At 50.1% G+C, this 17,969-nt stretch overlaps 1 protein-coding gene across 3 annotated transcripts in view; it reads right to left on the bottom strand.

Moving 5' to 3' along the window:
• The window catches only part of LOC133351675 (endosome/lysosome-associated apoptosis and autophagy regulator family member 2-like), a 58,566-nt gene that overhangs the window by 11,448 nt on the left and 29,149 nt on the right, over window positions 1–17,969 (bottom strand). For all 3 annotated transcript variants that reach the window (XM_061567071.1, XM_061567068.1, XM_061567070.1), the window contains exons 2-12: window positions 15,384–15,504; window positions 14,540–14,732; window positions 13,805–13,952; window positions 8,343–8,432; window positions 7,460–7,562; window positions 5,086–5,238; window positions 4,235–4,323; window positions 3,857–4,037; window positions 2,972–3,100; window positions 2,199–2,289; window positions 979–1,078 (exon numbers count right to left, since the gene is read on the bottom strand). In XM_061567071.1, the coding sequence (XP_061423055.1) occupies window positions 979–1,078; window positions 2,199–2,289; window positions 2,972–3,100; window positions 3,857–4,037; window positions 4,235–4,323; window positions 5,086–5,238; window positions 7,460–7,562; window positions 8,343–8,432; window positions 13,805–13,952; window positions 14,540–14,700 (1,245 nt within the window). In that variant the 5' untranslated portion in view covers window positions 14,701–14,732; window positions 15,384–15,504. The remainder of the gene's footprint in view (window positions 1–978; window positions 1,079–2,198; window positions 2,290–2,971; window positions 3,101–3,856; window positions 4,038–4,234; window positions 4,324–5,085; window positions 5,239–7,459; window positions 7,563–8,342; window positions 8,433–13,804; window positions 13,953–14,539; window positions 14,733–15,383; window positions 15,505–17,969) is intronic.

The following is a 17,969-nucleotide window of genomic DNA, read 5'->3' as shown; positions in this document are numbered from 1 at the left end:
CCATCAGCAGGTGCATCACCACCATTGTTATGACCAACCATTACCATGACTACCATAGCCACTATCATTGCCAGCATTTTCTATAACTATACCCACTTCACCACTCTGCTCAACAGAGGTGTTTCACCCTCATAAGGGCTCAGCAGCATGTCATACGCAGTGGCGTTCATTTAAAGGGACACTTCCTGCTGATGATGCTCAATAACCCTTCGAGTGTGTCTTTTTTTAAACAACCATTTTACTGGATTATTTTTTTAAACAATCAAGTGAGTTGTCAGGTGACAAAAATGAAAAAAATAATTTTTTACCTACGTGACTTTACCGAAAAAAACCAAAGAGTATGAATCCTTGCAGTCACGAAAGCTTTAAATCTAGAATTAAGTGACAATTTTTTTAATAAATTCTGACCATTAAATAAACCGACTTCTCAGCTGTGTTTTGTAGGACTCATAATTATTTTGATAATTTAAATCCACTGCTGGATGAGGGCCTCCCTCCCCAAGCCACGTGGGCCCATGGGCAGCATTTGACTATACTTCACCATGCTGGTCAGTACGGGTCTGTGAACGTGGGGAGCATAGAAGTACCATCAAAATACATGTTGCTGCACTGTCCCCTGCGGATAACATCGCCTCGCAGCTGCCTACAACAGCTGTCTCATGCCTGATCATCACCCAACCGAGCACTATCCACGCTCAACATCTGGGTGATCTGATCATAGGCCGTGTCCCAACATCTACGCTCTCCGCATTCACCAATCCGTACTGACCGGCGCGGTGAGGTATGGGTCAAACAACCACCATCACTTTCATGGCACCTCCGGTAAGTGCGGTTGGTTACGTACGGTGCGAAAGAAGTTCAACATGCATAGATGGCGTGGGGGAAGAGTTCATCAAGCAGAGGATTGATCAAAGGGCTGTGCATATGTACACACACACATACCACACACACACACACATATATATAAACGGTACTCACCACCATGAAGTGGAACTCGCAGTTTGATGAGCAGATGGTCTCAAACACAAAGTTGATTGTTCCCACCTCACCTCCTTCTCCGTAGCCCACAAGCGAAGGCCTGGGACAGGGACGCACACACAGCAGCTCATCAACCTGCACAAGGATTGACGGTGTTAGCGAGCGCCTATTAGGGTCAGCACAAGGCAGATTCATTGCTGTGGTTGAGACCAAAGCCTGGGTGCTTTTGTCCCCTAAGCTACAATGTTGATCACACTGCAAGAGGCCCGGCAACTCTACGGGAGGTGAAAGCCAGGATGAGAGAGCAATTGCAAGCGGCAATGTAATTGTGGCCAGCAATCTAAACGAGACTGCCGAGATGATAGCATGTGCTCGATATCTTTGATAATATAAGGTTTTAATGTTCCTGAAGAGTTAGCCCTTACTTAAGTGGCGGAGCAGTGAAGCAGTGGTTACCGCACTGTACTACGAATCCAGAAATCCGAGTTCGGTTCCCGGCCGTGGCGAACATGATTGGCGAGCGATGTCAAAGCCAGTCCACTGACCTCCACCGCACCGACTCATGGCCGATACGAAGCGGAACGGCCCTCATCCAGCAGCGGACTGACAAAGGACTGTACAACAGCTATCTCGTACAGTAAACAAGCCAGCAACAGCCGATCCTGCAGACAAGGCGACTCTTTTTCTAGACCTCACTACTTAGTGACCCGACCCCTCGGTAGGCTGTGCTTTCCAGCACCTTGTCACTTTCGACCTCAACAAGTTAAGCCAATGAATGAAAGAACATTATAGGGAAAGCATTGTGAACTTACTAAAATCCAGTAAAAAATTTTGTTCATGGTTTTGTTGACCAATGTTAAACGTTAATTCATCATTAACACCCTGGCTTCGTCTATAGTTAAAATGAGCCCTCACTCAACTCTATGATGAAGATTACTTAACTATGAGCTGTGACCGACAGACTGAGTCAGTCGTAGAAGTGACGCTTCTTATAATGCAGCAAGATAATTTACCTGCAAATGTACGAGAGAGATGTATCGGTCTGTACCTGCTATACTTGTTATTTTACACTTTAGCATTTCTTTGTCACCTTGCGTGCTCACATCTGTAATTCTCCATGCATTTTTCAAGGCCACTCTTGCAAAAGAGAGGTCTGATGAGATCTCACTTTGTTCAAATGAAGGGGACTCAACGTAACATCCCGTGCACCAACTACTCACCTGAAGAAGGGAACCTGCAGAGACAGGACGAGGTAGTCCTCATCCGAGTTACCAATTCCGCTCTTGATGTGGTCTCCACCCACTGTCCAGGCTGCAAAGGGACATTGACAATCTGCATGCGGAGCGCTGCGAGTGAAACCTGCCCCAGCAAAGGGAGTGTGCCGGGCTGGAAGGCGCTGTGCTTGACTGTGTGCAGCGGGAAGCCTCTAAGATTAGAATGCCGGTCAGCCCACACATTCACAGCGAAATCTAATTCAATCTCAACGTTTTTAGCACACTTGAGCACACCTGGTCCAGTCAAAATCAAATCAATGCCTCGGTTACCTTGATTCAAATGTGTCAAGAGTTTTCATTGCCATCAATGGGGCACAATGGACAAACAGCTTGTATTGGTAAAGACGGAAATGTATCCCAAAATGACCATTCATTTAAGAAAGCATTGGACAATGCTAAAATTCATTGGCAGCCCTGAGTAAGTGGAGAAAATTCCACATTCCTATGGCAGGGACCATGAAATTTAGAAACGAATAAGAACTGTTCAAAATGTATCTAATTTTATGAACCGAGGAAGGATGATAATGATGATAATGGTTATGAGAAAATATAGACAAGTTAGAGACATCATATTGACTGATAAGGGAGTTGGTGAACGTGATGATGAATCTTAATTTTGGAGCTTTCGTGACTGCAGGAATTATTCTTTGGTTCTGATGAATGCGATGGCCGAGCGAGTCAGAGCTTGACACTGGGGCAGGTGAATGGGGACCGCTCACCTTCCTTGCCCTCGCACTTGATGTAGTGAATGCTGTAACACGTGCTGCTCATGGTGTCGGGAAGGCTGTTCCACCACTTGTACTCCAGCCCGGCCACGGACTCCGTCCCCACGGGGCAGCTCTTGCACGCTGAGTGGTCCGCGAGTATCGGGGCACGGGGGACAAACGCAACACGCACGAGGTCCGGTGTCTCTCCCCTGCGCCGGACAAAGCACCTTTCATCGAGCCGCAGCGTAGTGGGGCACGTCGAGAGGGGCAATGGTGAAGATTCAACAACGCCCGCCGGCATGCTCACCATCCGCAGCGAGGCACAACTCCCACCATGCCTTGCATGCGTGTCATGTGATGACCACATTGCGTGCACAATGCTCAGCCTTGTCTGAACCACCACAACTGAAATAAATGTAACTGTATTATTTGACCAGGTGAGTGAGGCTTACGGAGCTATCAGCTCTTTTTCAGAGGCGACTTGGCAACATGCGATAGGTCATTGAAGTGGCTTATAACATCGTCACATGTTGCAATTTATAGCAGCAGCCAAATAATCTAAACGCGTGTTGTTTCTAAATGAAGAGGATGGCAAAACCGGAGGACCCGGAGAGATATCCACACGACCACCTTCAAGATCCGGGATCGAACCCATGACTTTTCGCGCACCAAGCAAAGGAGATAACATCTCTCCCACTAAAGCAGCAGTAGCAGCAGCCACGCAGCAGTAGCAGCAGCAGTAGCAGCAGTAGCAGCAGCAGCAGTAGCAGCAGCAGTAGCAGCAGCAGCAGTAGCAGCAGTAGCAGCAGCAGTAGCAGCAGTAGCAGCAGCAGTAGCAGCAGTAGCAGCAGCAGCAGTAGCAGCAGTAGCAGCAGCGCGCGGTGGCAGCTGCACTACCGTCAGTGCCGTTGGAGAAGTTTCCCTGTGGGCAGGCGGTGCAGAGCGACGCGTTGAGGCTCTGGAAGCCCGGGTTGCAGGGCGGGCACGGCCTCATGTCCCCCGACGCCGGCAGCTGCACGGCGCCCGCCAGGTCCTCGCGGCACCTCTTGGGCTCCACCCACTCGTACGTGAGCTGCGTCTGTGCCGGACGGGGGCGCGGGGGCGGGGAGGTTACGTTTGCGTGTTCATCACATGAGAAATGTAGGTAGGAGCAAACGCAAGGATGATCTTTAATCAAGCGAGAAGAAGTCTTGTAGTTGATCAAAGGATTGTTGTTGTCATTAGTTTATTTGTATGATGCGTGGAGGCACCGGAGAAATCCTCGAGCCCACTCACCTTGTGGTTGATGTCACAGGGGCTGTGTACTTCAAAGTAGTCCCGCGTAGTGCAAGGAGGCCGCAGTTTGCATTCGGACGAGCCGGGCTCTGTGGGACACATGGAGGCATGCGCACATTTAAACACAAAGATTGCCCGTATAGCCTTAACAGACTATTGGGACAAGTGCTGTTAGCGAGTAGCACCTATGAAGGCCGGTATGGCACACGAGGGGGTGGGTGGCCAGCACCAGGCCAGTGCCGATGTTTACACACCGCGTCAGGTACTCATTTGAGGCTGAGTCGACCTAGGGGGTTTCCAGAACTGGTCAACATAATCGTCACTGGTGTTGGCCGTCAGCGGGACTCGAACTTGGGTCATCTGGTTCGTAGCGCAGCGCGCTAACCACTACACCACCACTCCTCACACACCCGCAATTTCCAGATTTTTAATTGGCGCAAATCTAAAAACATTAAAATATAGTATAACAGCAATGGAAACTTTCCTGAGACACACACATCACCCACGGTGATCACCAACGGTGATGTGATATGTGCCGCACGTCTCACCTCTCGGGACCCTTTGTTTTACTTTACGTAAATAAAAGTGGTTTTTCCACATTTTTATCCCCACTCAGCTGCCGTCGTAATGCAATGAAACCAAAGTTTAAAATCGCACCTCTCAGAGCAGTGCATCCATTTGTGCTCGAGAAATACCCACGGAAGCAGACACTACAGAGCTACCGTGATGGCAACGATGACAATAACATTGGGGGCATGTTACAAGTGAGCCCCCGGAGTAGGGACAGCGCCCCCCTGACCTCACTGCCACGAGTCTCCGTGCCCCCCCCCCCACCACGCCAGCCCCCGTGCCTGCGTAGTGTGTGGTGGCGTTGCAGGCGGTGCACGACACGGCCCCCTTGCTGGAGAAGGTGTTGCGAGGGCAGGGCTTGCAGGACGCCGCGCCCGTCGCCTCGCTGAACGTGCCCGGGCGGCAGGGGAAGCACTGCGAGGTGTACGCCACTCCTGCGCGCGGGCGGGCGGGCGGCAGCCACAAAGACATCGATCCCACGCGTAGCCTAAGCACGGTTGTCGGGGCAACGTGCTGCGAGCGGGCAGCACCTGTGAAGGCTAGGCGTGGCCCTGGGACCCGTTCGGATAATCTCCACCGATGTTAGCTGTGAGCGGGAATCAAATGTGGACCATCGTGTTCGGGGCGCAGTGCGCTAACCACGACGTGGCCGCTGCCCACACGGACAGGCGCACACATTTGGGACAGATGCAACAAGCAACGCAATGGACCTGAGTGTAGGCAAGGGTACAGCCCTGTATGAAAGGCTCATGCCACTGCTGGCAGAAAGGCCTCCACAACGGTAGGCCAAGACACCCTCCAGAGGGAGCTCTGTTGAAGGCTTTCATCGTCGGCTGACATTCCCTGGGAAGGGAGCTTTAGAGGCCACAATTCCCTCTAGCGGGAGCTCTAGAGAACCCCTCGAGGGAATGTTGGCCTACTCTTTCACGCTGGCCACACATCTTGTAAGAGGCGAGGGTTTCCACACTTCTACCCCACCACGTGTGACCTGCCGATCGGCGAAATGTTCCCGAGCGTGACGAGCCACATTCATTCACTCCACACAAAAGCTCTCGGTGCAGATTCACATCTGGGAGGAAACAAGTGAAACGGGGCGCGTTGGCGACGCGGCTCGTTCTTGGTCACGGGAGACTTTGGGACGGTTCTGTCAAACGAACACGAAAAAAGGAACCCTAAAAAGTTAAACTTGACAAAAGAACCGGGATCCTGATCGACGCAGTGGCTTCACCAGCGAGTAATGCAACACAGACCTCGTGGCATTTACTCTGAAAAGTTGGAATGCCTTGTAACTTAAATAAAATGGCAATTTTTTTAAAATAACTTGGTTGACATATTTTGTATATGCCATGAATATATTTGATATGCATAAATAGTTTGGCTTGGCCAGCAGGTACCAAAGCAGATATCTGGTAGAATTTACTATTCAAATAGTTGACAACACAGTATCTGATAATTGGTTCTTTACCCTTCTATCTGGCAACAAAACTGACACCTTTTTGCAAGGAGTCATGTTTGCATAGACCGCAATACCTGTATTATGACTGCAGGTATTGCGGTCTATGCAAACATGACTCCTTGCAAAAAGGTGTCAGTTTTGTTGCCAGATAGAAGGGTAAAGAACCAATTATCATATTTTTACTGGCAAATGAGGTCCCCATAGAACACAGTATCTCTTTAAAAATGTGGGCATTTTGCATATACTGTAAATGGAAATGTATGTTTTTTTTATCAAGTTGGTACATTTCCTTTTCAAAGAATCACTCTTTCAAGTAGGAATGTGGAACTTCCACCGCTGGCTCTGGGCTGTAAACAGATCAGTGTCGGGTCAAATTCATTCAGTGGTAAATATTTGTAATATTTTTTGTCCAGTCCATAAAGAGACGCGGTTAAATAACACGCTTAAGCTTTCCATCCTCAACATACCGTACATAATTTTTTTACTATTTATGTCCCTTTTAGACACTAAACTGGGACCAGTAACACGTAAAGCACACCTTTGTTTTTATTATGTTAAAGAAGCGCACTCAATATGAACATGGCATACAACTGCTGAGGATGGTACATGTGAGTAGGTATTCAACACAGATGTTGTGCCTTTTGAGGCTATAGAATAAGACACTGGAGGTAGGGAACGATTTATTCCCAACTATTCGCGTGTGCTCCGACTAGGCGAGTAATTGAACAGATAACCGCAAGGGTAGTCGATGACTGAAACATGCAATGTGAGTAGAATTTCTTTCACACCGTATGTGGTCAACCGTGCTCATTGGAGGTGCAGTGGAAGGATGACAAACCAACCACCATAACAGAAATAACATCGGCAACACGGCTCTACTCATTTCCATTGGCAGCCCTGAGCAAGTCATTGAAATTCCACATTGCTATGTCAGGGCCAATGTTTTATAATACAACCAATGTTCATTTTATTGACCCAATTGGGATAATGGAGCGAGTCTCCCTGTGACCAGGTTGGAACTTGCACCCTTCCGAGTTTTCGGGACGACGGCTCTTCTACCGCCGTGGCACCAGGCTGGCCACAGCAGGACAGCGGAGCCGCACGGCGTTCCGGAAGAGCCGGGGGCCGCTCTGTCGACGACGCACCGTCGGACCATGTGTGCGGAGGGGAGATCGAGCCGGGGGCGAGGCTTGAGTTACCCGTGATGTAGATGCGTCGAATCATCACCGGCTTGGGGACCTTCTCCAGGAGGTAGCCGGTGGTGCGCCAGTAGACGACATTGTTCCCCACTTGCAGGGCCACCTGCACCGTCGAGACAAAGACGCCCCGTGCAGCTGTTAGCGAGCAGCACCTAGAGAAGCCTGGCACGGCACACGAGGGGTTGGGTGGCTAGAACCACAACCGCAGGTCTTTGTCTCCCTAGTGGCAATGGTCGATTTCACACCGCACTGGGTACTCATTTGAGGCCGATTCGACCTACGGGAGGCCCAGGGTGGGTACAGATATTCGTCACTGGGGTTGGTGGCCATGAGCAGGAATAGAACTCGGGTCGCCGGGTTCACGCTTAGCGCGCTGCACCACCGCTACCACGTGACACCGAGGTGCCCATGGATTATAGTGAATCGTGCGGACAGGAGCCCATTGTGTTATACATCGTGTCCTAGGGGAGACCCTTGCACGAAGAGCCAGTTATTGTTATAATAAATGAATACTTACGTACTGACAGTGGCAAGTGTGATGATGTTGGTGCTCACAGTGGTGATGAGGATATTGACATTGGTAAGTGTATTTATGCTTGTTGACGATGGTGATACTAATGGGTGATGAGTGGTGAATGCGATGATGATGGTGTTGACGACAATAAAGACGATGGTATTGATGACGGTGATGATGATAGTAACAGCAGCAGCGATGTCGGATGACGACGTCGTGGGTGCTGTCGCTGGCACCAACGCGGGCCGCACCCACGTGCGCACAAGCACGCACACACGCAGACACGCACGCACGCACGCACACACACACACACGCACGCACGCACACACGCACACACGCACGCACGCATGCACACACGCACGCACGCACCCGGTGCTCCAGCCACTGGCCCCGGTCCGTGCGAGGCATCCACTTCTGCTCCTGCTCCTCCGTGAGCGACTGGCACTGGTCGTTCTGCATCTGTGGGCAGGGGCACGCAAGACTCTCGCTGTGGTAAACGTCGTCGCTCCCGATGCAAGTCGCCGCATCTTTGCACGCGAGTCGCCCCCCCCCCCACCAACCCCACTCGCGTCTTGACTTGCAGTCGCAGTCAAGCCCTTGAGAAAGCCGACGCGTGTCGTCTTCTACAACGAAGCCCATCGCCAAGTGACCCCGTGCCGTGCCACGTGTCGCGACCGAGGAATCTGGATGAGCGGCTCCACGCTGCACCGCGTGTGGTTTTGGCACCGAGCCCCGCGTCTCTCCCCACGCGGCCTCCTCAAGGAGCTCCCAGCAGGCAGAGCGCAACGTCGGAACACGACGGCGAACGGCACCACGTGGTGCAGTGCGAGACGCAGCGGCGCGCCGTACGGCACCACCGCGAAGCCGCACGCGGTGGTGTAACCGCACGCGGTGAAAATGGGTTTAACCAAAATGCGGTTAAAGTCCACTCGGAAGATGTGGTTACTCAACCCGGTGCTTTGGAGTCGGGGGTGGCGAGCCATGAAAATTCCATCACGTGCTGTGGATCTCTCAAACCCAGTCTGGTTGCAAGGTGGCTTAGCGAGTGGCTCTTTACAAGCGTTTGAACGTCCTCCCCGTGTGCACATCGGTTTTCTCCGGGTAGCCAACTTTACTCCCACATGCATAGCACTCATCGAAGAGAGTCTCCAAATGCAGTCCCCTCCTGAAAGAGCCTAAGGACCTGCGGTGAGTCTCTACCGTATAGAAAGTCTGTTAATGCAGTGCTTTAATAGCCCATTCAAACCCAACACTTTCTGTAAAAGATGAGAAAACACATCACAACAGGAGCGGTATGATGGGGCAATGAGAGTCGTGATTTCCTGCTGCATGCGATCACACCTTTGCCTGCTGTTAAATCTAATATATTGGCTACAATGTGGCTCCAAATTTATAGGGAACAGTCATAAATTGGCCTATTAAGACAAAGCAATACATATTTCCGACAGTAGATATGCAGCATTAGCTCCCTCGGTTGCCCCATTTTTGGCGGTAAGCCTTATTGTTAAGGAGGCTATTGGTGCAGCTATATATTAGAGTTGTTGTTGTGTGTGCGCGTTATGTCCCTGGATGCCTCTGGCTGCTAATACTGAGCCAGAACAGCGCTGCTGTTACCCAGCCTACAAAGAATCAGAATCTACATATTTATTTATAGCGGAGAAATCCTATGAGCTATAAAGCTCTTTTTCACAGATGTCCAGTAGGGCTGGATAGGAACGTTACAACAACAACAACATCACAACAACACGATAGGAGTGCCAAGTACAAGAGAAGTAAACAAATCACCCAAACACAAACAAATAAAATTAAACCATCCCCATTCTACAAGGCAGAGGCCACCGAGGTATTAACTTATCTTTCAGAAGTGACCAGGCCATCACAAATTATATCTCAAGAAAGTGTCTTATCATTTGGACATTTTTAGCAGCAAAATAATCTAAATAATCTCCAAGACGAACAGCGGCACCCAGAAAAAAAAAACTGGGCTGTCAGGTACAGTGAGTTGAGGCTCTCAGCTCACCACAACACAAAAACACAGCGACAGTGTGAGTTTTTGACTCAATAAAGGTTTACAGAGTAATACAAGTTTCAGTTTGATTGACGTGATGAGCATTGCTTGCAGGGCATATGAAAGGTCTTCCCCTCGTGTCAACAAAGAAGCCGTATTCAAGTGGCTTCAGATGTAGGAGCTCCAACACCATATTCGGGGACCGTACTCTGACGGCAAGATGACGAGCTGTTGACTGGCAGCCAGCCCCCAAAGGAGATCCATCCACAAATCTCTCAGGCAAAGTCACCGACAGTCCTGCGGTTACACTGGCGAGCGATGGCAAAGTAAATAGCCCCCCCTCCCACGATGTCGGCCCCCCTGTAAAGCAGCGTCGCGTTCTCAAGGCTCCCGGCGATGGGGGCAGGAAGGGAGAGAGAATTTCTTCTCGTCACACTCCGCCCCGCGTCTTGACGTCCGTCTGGAGAGCGCGGCCGAAGCGCCAACTCGCAAACACAGCGGAGAAGGGCCCCCTCGGCATGTTGCGTCACCAGCGCACCCCGGGACGGCGGCCTCCCGTTCACCCATTGGGGGTCCTCAGCCTTCTTTAGTGACCGCGTAGGGTTTTCACGATTGTGCTGTGTACATGCATACTGCAAATATAGATCTCTGTCCAACGTGTTTTCAGATCAGACCATGTGGTTGTTCTGCAAGACGTCTGTCGGTTTGCTCCTGAAGATACCGTTCTCTCCCAAGGACAAAAATGGTCGATTTGTCATAATGTGGTGCAACACAACCCCAACGAGGGGACGAGTCGGTGAGCGGCCGAGCCGATTTCGGACTTGCAACAATCAGTGCGAGCGTGGAAGGTTCCGCTACGCACACCAATGTAACCCTCATCTCCAAACCCTCATTCTACATGAAGGGTAGATTGAATGTAAAGCTTCAGAGTAAGAACCACACTGTGTAGATACAATCACGAGCTGTGAGTTTTTTTGTTTGCATTCGGACGCTTTAAAAATAGAAGTTGGATTGTGTTGTGAACACGGGCCGGATCACGTCATTTCTATGCCTCCGCGTGGCCTGCAGGTGGCAGACGATGGAACGGGGAGATAGTCGATGCTTGTTCGGCTTGCTCACATTCTTTGCTCAGAGTGGAAGTGCACCCGCAAAGCAAGTGCAGCATGCTGCCACCACCAGCACAGGCTCTGGCTGCCACCACAAGGACATGTGTCCTTCCCACCAGGGCAGCGTGTAATCTGCTCATCTGTGCATACGTGCAAGTGCGCGTGTGGACGTTGATTGTCTGCCATTTATTTAAGTCCAAAAATTGTTTTTGGCCATTCGGAAATCTCACAGAGCGGGAGTGTCGCGCGTGTCGGAGGATGGCCGGTGGAAGATTTTCTTCACAGAACTTCTCCTGAAATAGCCTTCAAGTGGCCTTTTAATCCTTTACACAGCAGGGCGGCACTCCCTCACACTGTGCTCGGAGATTGTTCACCAAGTGACGGCCAAACGGCCACACGAGTTTGTGGGGCTAAATGGAGGGTCTCTTACACTGTAATCCTCCTCTGCAAGAACGCGTGTGGCTACCAGGGCTTCTAACCTGTGATGGAGTGCTCGGAGAACATAAGTAAGCATCTACACTGACATCACTGTTTGGTTATTGAACGTATATATTGGGATTTTTCTCTGCTCATGAGTTTTGTATTACACGGCCACACTCAACTCGAGGTATGGTATCCCACTGAGAGCACGAAATGCTGACACTGCAGAAATAACCTGCAATGCGATCTTCGATATGATGGTTCTGAAACACAGCACCCTCGTCCCACACAGAAATACAAAATGCAGCTCCTCTAAGGACGTGTAACAAATGATAAAACGGTTTGTGCAAAAGCTTGATTCATAAACCAGGACGATCAACAGTAAAAGCTTAAAAATGCACCAAAAAGAGCAGTGGACAAACTCGTCTTGCTGTGTTATGGTCACGTGACCACCCCGAGCTGCAGGCAAGTCATCTCACAGAGCTGGGACCGCGATCGCTGCAGAGACAGAAGTGCACTCCGACTGGGACGCGATGGTGCCGACGCACCGCACGCTTGTTCCTAAGAGAGCGCCGCACTCAGACGCACTTTGTTTTTGTCAAAACACCATTAGTGGCGGCGGCGGTGGCGGCGCTGGGCACGGCGCAGCGACGGCAGCTGCTTTGTCAGCGAGCATCAATGCAGTGCCCCCTTTAGTCAAGCAGGTGAGAGCCTACGGGGAGCTTCACTGCTCACCATCCTCAGTGGGGTGAAACAATGCATGGATTCATCAACAAATAGATTCTAAAGCCTAAGAGGCATCGTCACTGATCTTCTTTTGTATGGATTTGACCGACGAGCGATTTAACTGCTGGCATTTGGAGGATGGCGAGCGAATACCAAAATTCCACACTCCCATGACAGGGGTAGTGCTCTCCATAGGACAACCGCTGCAGACTTCCCACAGCGGGGTCCTCATCCCACAGACAGACGCTGGAGGCAATGAACTGAGCCCGAGCCCGATTTTGGACTCGCAACGTTTCCCAATTAAGATTCAAGAACACTAACCACAGCACAGCCAGATCCAACACTGTATATTTAATTTACAATTCTAAAAAGATTTGCATGTAGGAAAAACAATTGCAAACTTCATGTAAATACCCCCCCATCCTCCCTGGAATGTATCTTATCTTTATTTAACTAAGCATCTGTGCTTGTTTGCCTTCTATTAAACAAAGGAGCCAAGGCAGGATTTGTAAACAAACCTGAGCACACTTTCCCAGCACAGCTGCTCCAGACAGCATTGTCACCTGTCATGACCAAACCGGTCCAGTGTGGCAAGCTCTAAGATTACCCAACACATGACCCTGATGGAGTACCAAGACAATCATTACTAACTGTTAACAACATGCTTCTGCGGCCTTGCATTGACCACGTGTTTATTTAGCTATCACAAGCACACTGGAGCACGTACCAAATACCATTCTTGTCAGTTGTACCATTGCTATGATACAAAGCCGTCGCCATGGAGACAACATTGAGGTGGACCAAATCTCCCAGGGGGTCTGGGAGTCCCAACCCAGAAAAATATCTAAATTTGAAAACTCATTTCCTGCCTAAAATCTAAAAAAAAATTCACTAACACATGGGATGGGCTTTTTATTTATTTTTTACAATAATGTCTAATAGTGTATTCTATTACATTGCTCTGTTTTTTCTTTTTTTACCTTTTCTTGTTTCATTGTATGTAATGGCAGAGATTAGGGATTAATAAAGTACAACCATAACCACAATAATATAAACATAAATCTATGCATTGTTATATGAAGACAAGTCCAGATATTGTGGCCAAGGTTAAGCAAATAGTTTTTATTTATTTACATAGCATAGAAATGATTATTTTAAAACATTTTTCATAGCAATATATTGGGGGGGGGGGACATTTTGAGCATATTTTAATATTGGGGGGGATGTGTCCTCCCCAATATATATTATAATTACGGCCTTGCTATGATATGTACTACGCCCGGTGCTCGTAATGAAGAGCGGCCCGAGGGACATGAGACTGCCATGGAGCTATGGCTCACTGGGGCACAACGTGTTACCGCTCAGTGAGATCAGAGACAAATAAGAAACAGAGATGATGAGAGACCTGCCGACAAGAGATGACAATGAGTGAGTCCAAATACAACGTACAAAACAACGCAGTATGGGCAATAGACACATCACACGATACTAAACAAAACTGCTAATTCATGTGACACTCTCCTTGTGCGAGCCTTGTGGGACACTGGGAGGGGATGGAACCGGGTACTCACGAAGAACTCAAAGAAGAGGCCGGCATCTGGGTACTGGTACTCGAAGACCAACTCGCCAGGCTTCTTGAGGTTGACGGCGTAGACGAGCGATGCGGTGCACTCGTCCTGGTTGGACACGATCGCGGCGCCATTGGGAGTCCAGCCAGAGCTGCGGGCCACACAAGCAGGACGTGGGCCTCGTGCATGGGGAGCACACGCACTCAAAGATCCCCCCCAGACAGCCTTAACATACCGTTGAGGCAAGTGCTGTTAGCGAGTAGCACCTATGAAGGCCGGCGGCTAAGGTCGAGGTGTCACCGACTGCCTCGCGTCCCTCGCCCGCCCCGCACCACGGGGTCAGCCAATGATACAGGACTTCTGGGTACAGAATACCCATGAATGGCCAAAGCTTCCGAAATAGTTAACTTGGAGCACAAAGAGGTTGCCCGCGATCAGTCGAAACCGCGGATGATAAACTCGCGAAATTCAAGGGTCTCGCGTACCATATTATAGCAGTACAACGTGCTAGTAGCCCTAAACCTAAACAAGACCTAGTAGCCCCTAGTAGCCCTAACCCTGGCCTAGTAGCCCGAGTAGCACTAACCCAGACCTCGCAGCCCCTAGTAGCCCTAACCCTGGCCTAATAGCCCGAGTAGCGCTAAGCCTAACCCAGACCTCGTAGCTCCCAGCCTAACCCAGGCGTTGAAGAGCGGAGGTCTAATCCAGGTGTGGAGGAGACTCCGGCTAGCGGCTCACTGTGTGCAGTTCTCGACGGGGGTGTCGGGCCCGTCCTCCACGGAGGCCATGGCGGCCATGTTGAGGAAGTCTGGTGGCACGGCGTCCCATTCGTCGAAGAGGACGCCGTCGCCCAGCGAGTAGGAGCCCGCGCGACACCGCTCGCACGTCTGCTGCAGCATCTGCAAGAACTCGCCCGGCCCGCACGAGAATGCTGGCGAGGCAGGGGGGCGAGAGGGGGGGGGGCGAGAGGGGGGGGCGAAGTGTTCCGACCAATTAATACAAGAAGAAAGAAAAACGGGTGGAGAAAACTTTGAAGGAGATGAGCAGGAAAAAGTTGGAGGAAGAGCGTTAAATAGGAGCACGAGATGTGGGGTAAGAGGAGAAAAGATGAGAATGAGCGGGGAGGATGAATAGGAGAAGCATTATTAAGAGAAGGAGGACAAGGAGTGGCAAGAGGGAAAAAAGATAAGGAATTGGTGAAAATAGAAGTAAGAAGGAATAGGAAAAGAAGACAGGTAAGAAATGGAGAAGGATAGGAGAGGTACAGCACAGCAATAGGAACATCGAAGAGCGAGAAGAGGAAGCGTTAAACAGATTAGAGTTGAGCAAAAAGGCGGTGAATGCGAAAGACAAGAGCTCAATTCAGAGGTAGGAGATTGAGGAGGAGACAAAGGAGATGAGAGATGACAAGAGGGTGAGAGAAAGAAGAGGGAGGGTGCGGAGAAGCAACAATAGGAACATTTTCATACAAAAACTACGTAAATTAATTTATGTCATCCCTTGCAGGCCTAATGAACTTGCCACACGTAATGACGATGTGCACGCAGGCTCAATGGCGGTGCGAACGCTCTTCAAAACTTACAGCACTCGGTCCCCTTGACGGGCTCGGGGAGCCCCGTGCAGGCGCCGGGGGAGTGCGGCACGGCGACGCGCCACCGCCCGCCCGTCACGTCGCACTCCGTGTACTGGTATCGGTAGTCAGACTGCGGGAACACACATACACATTCCCCACTTAGACACACACACACATACACCACAGGGGAAAGTGTGCTGGCAGCAACTATACAACGTGTTTAATAAAGATGGACCCAATTTCAAAGCAGTATATTTCACGATGGGAACATGTTACAATTACACAAAAAGTTACAAACGGTTTAATGAGTTATCAAGTTTTACTAACCATTTTATAAATGCTCTATGCGCCCTCCACCTGCTGTACGAACATCGAGACGATAGTTGAATTCGTCCCAAACGCCTCTCTTCTCACGTTTTCCTCTGAGGTGCGTGGTCGCCCTGTGCTCTTCCCCTTACATCAACAGCAGCCTGCTTCCTCAAATTGTCGGTACCAATGATCTTTGACATTGGCGGATCAATGCCAAAACGCCGTTGAAACGCACGCTGCACCGCAATTACGGATTCAGTCTTGCTGAACTGCAGAACGCAAAACGCCCCTTGTGTGTTGCGGGGTCGCCGTCTTGCGAATGACTGAGGCTAGGGGCAGTTTGTGCGCTGGGAGAGGCATCGAGCGGTAATCATTTGAAACTCTATGCCCCGCACTTTCAAGTGGTAATAGTTTCATTCACGGGCGGATCGTTGTTGCAGAGATATAGCGTTTCAAATTTGGTCCATTTTTCTGAAACACCCTGTATACTGAGGCTAGCACGGCATGCTTATTATACACTCAGCAGATGCTTGTCTTGGTTTGGGTTTATTGTAAAATGGCTTTATTTTGAATACCTACACCGATACATCGACACTGATCAAATCACACGGAATGCAGTTGAGCCTATCTAAAGTCAGAGGCTAAGCAGGTCTGTGCCTGCCGAGTGCACTCCCCTTCACGGACCAGCATGGCGAGGTATTGACCAGAGTGGTCGAATAAATCCAGCGATGGCGACCCGTTGCTGGATGTACGGCCACAGCCAACGTGGCGGTGAGCAATATCAGAGCCAGTTCTGTCCCCCCCCATTCACCCCCCCCCCCCTCACCAACCCGCATTGACCACGAGGCTTAGGAATGGTTAAAGGACGAACTTAACCCTACCCCCAACCCTACTCAACCCCAACGCTCCCCTACCCCAACACTAACCGTTAGCTACGGGTGCGAAATAAGTTCAACATACGTACATACATACGAAATGGTATGGAATATAGTTATTGATTTCGACAGCTATGAGGCGTGGAACAGGTTCACACACCAATTTTACACTTGTACTGAACATGGCCAGAAACTAAACCTGGGTCACTGTGATGGTACAACACACTGCACACACACACACTCTCTCTACACGACCGCGCTCTGAAGGTGTCGGAACGTGTCACTGTACGGCGTCAGCGTGGACTGCAGGCTGCTTCATTTGAGCGCTCGCATGGCCACCGCCGAAGCTCGCAGTGCATCGCGAGATTGTGCGGCGTCGCCGTTCTCGTATTCCCATCGCACGGAGCGGTCGGCCGTGTCCTCCGATCCACACCAAGGGTGGCACAGGCGGGTTTTTTACAATCGGGTTTAATTGTCTTTTTATATTAAACCCGATCATCTGAGATTGGGAGAAATCCGGTTTAATTGGTTCTAATTGCAGAACCGCACTTCGCCAACTTCTCAACGATGGACTTCATCCATTCCAAGCGAAGGAACTCACTGGCACCCACGATTGTGGAGGAGAAGCTCGTGTTCATCAAGACCAACCTGCCCGCCGCATTCTACGACTACCCCGTGCCCGACGGCCCCGAGTACGATAGCAGCACCGACGAGGAAGCAGCCTAAGCCTTGGATCTGAGTTTCGTATTCATTAAACCAGGTTTTAATTCCCCGAAATCGGGTTTAATTGTATTAAAGGAAAAACCCGATGCCTGCCGCTGGAAAAATCGGGTTTTTTCCACCCATGATCCACACGCGCGGGCCTACTCAGGGCCCCGAGGCCACGACGTCACGGTTTCGCGGAGAGAACTGCGGGCGACTTTACCCCCAGCACCCCACCACGACGGAAATTACAAAATCACCAGAAGCTTTCTTGGAAAGCCAAAGTCAAACTTACACCACGTCCACGATGCTATACTGGATTTTAAATTAATCTCACAATCCGTTGCGGACCTTAGGGCTTGCCTTGGGTGTAAATTTGACTTTAAAACCAGAACATGCATTACCTTATCTCCGTTTCAGGGCATACATTTACAGGGTAAATAACAAGGCTTAATAATAATCATGCCATTGTGGACGAGACTGCCCCCTAAGCAGAGATAAGACTGCTTTATTCCGAGTTGTTCATACACATAAGCAGCAACAAAGCAAGACAAAGCCACGTGGCTTTGATGCATTGCCCTTTGTCTCGCTCACCCGCTGCTCAATTTAGCCACGAGCAATGGCAGACGCATTTACGTTGAGTGTCTGGACCCCTAATGTAACGGCCACCTGTAACGTTGAAATGCACGCAAACGTTTTGCATCTTAAC

Source organism: Lethenteron reissneri, chromosome 38 (genome assembly GCF_015708825.2).
Source record: "Lethenteron reissneri isolate LAM-NWPU_2019-01 chromosome 38, ASM1570882v1, whole genome shotgun sequence".
NCBI classification, from domain to species: Eukaryota; Metazoa; Chordata; class Hyperoartia; order Petromyzontiformes; family Petromyzontidae; genus Lethenteron; species Lethenteron reissneri.
The sequence above is the reverse complement of the archived record's forward strand: the minus strand, read 5'-3'. Positions and strand labels throughout refer to the sequence as shown.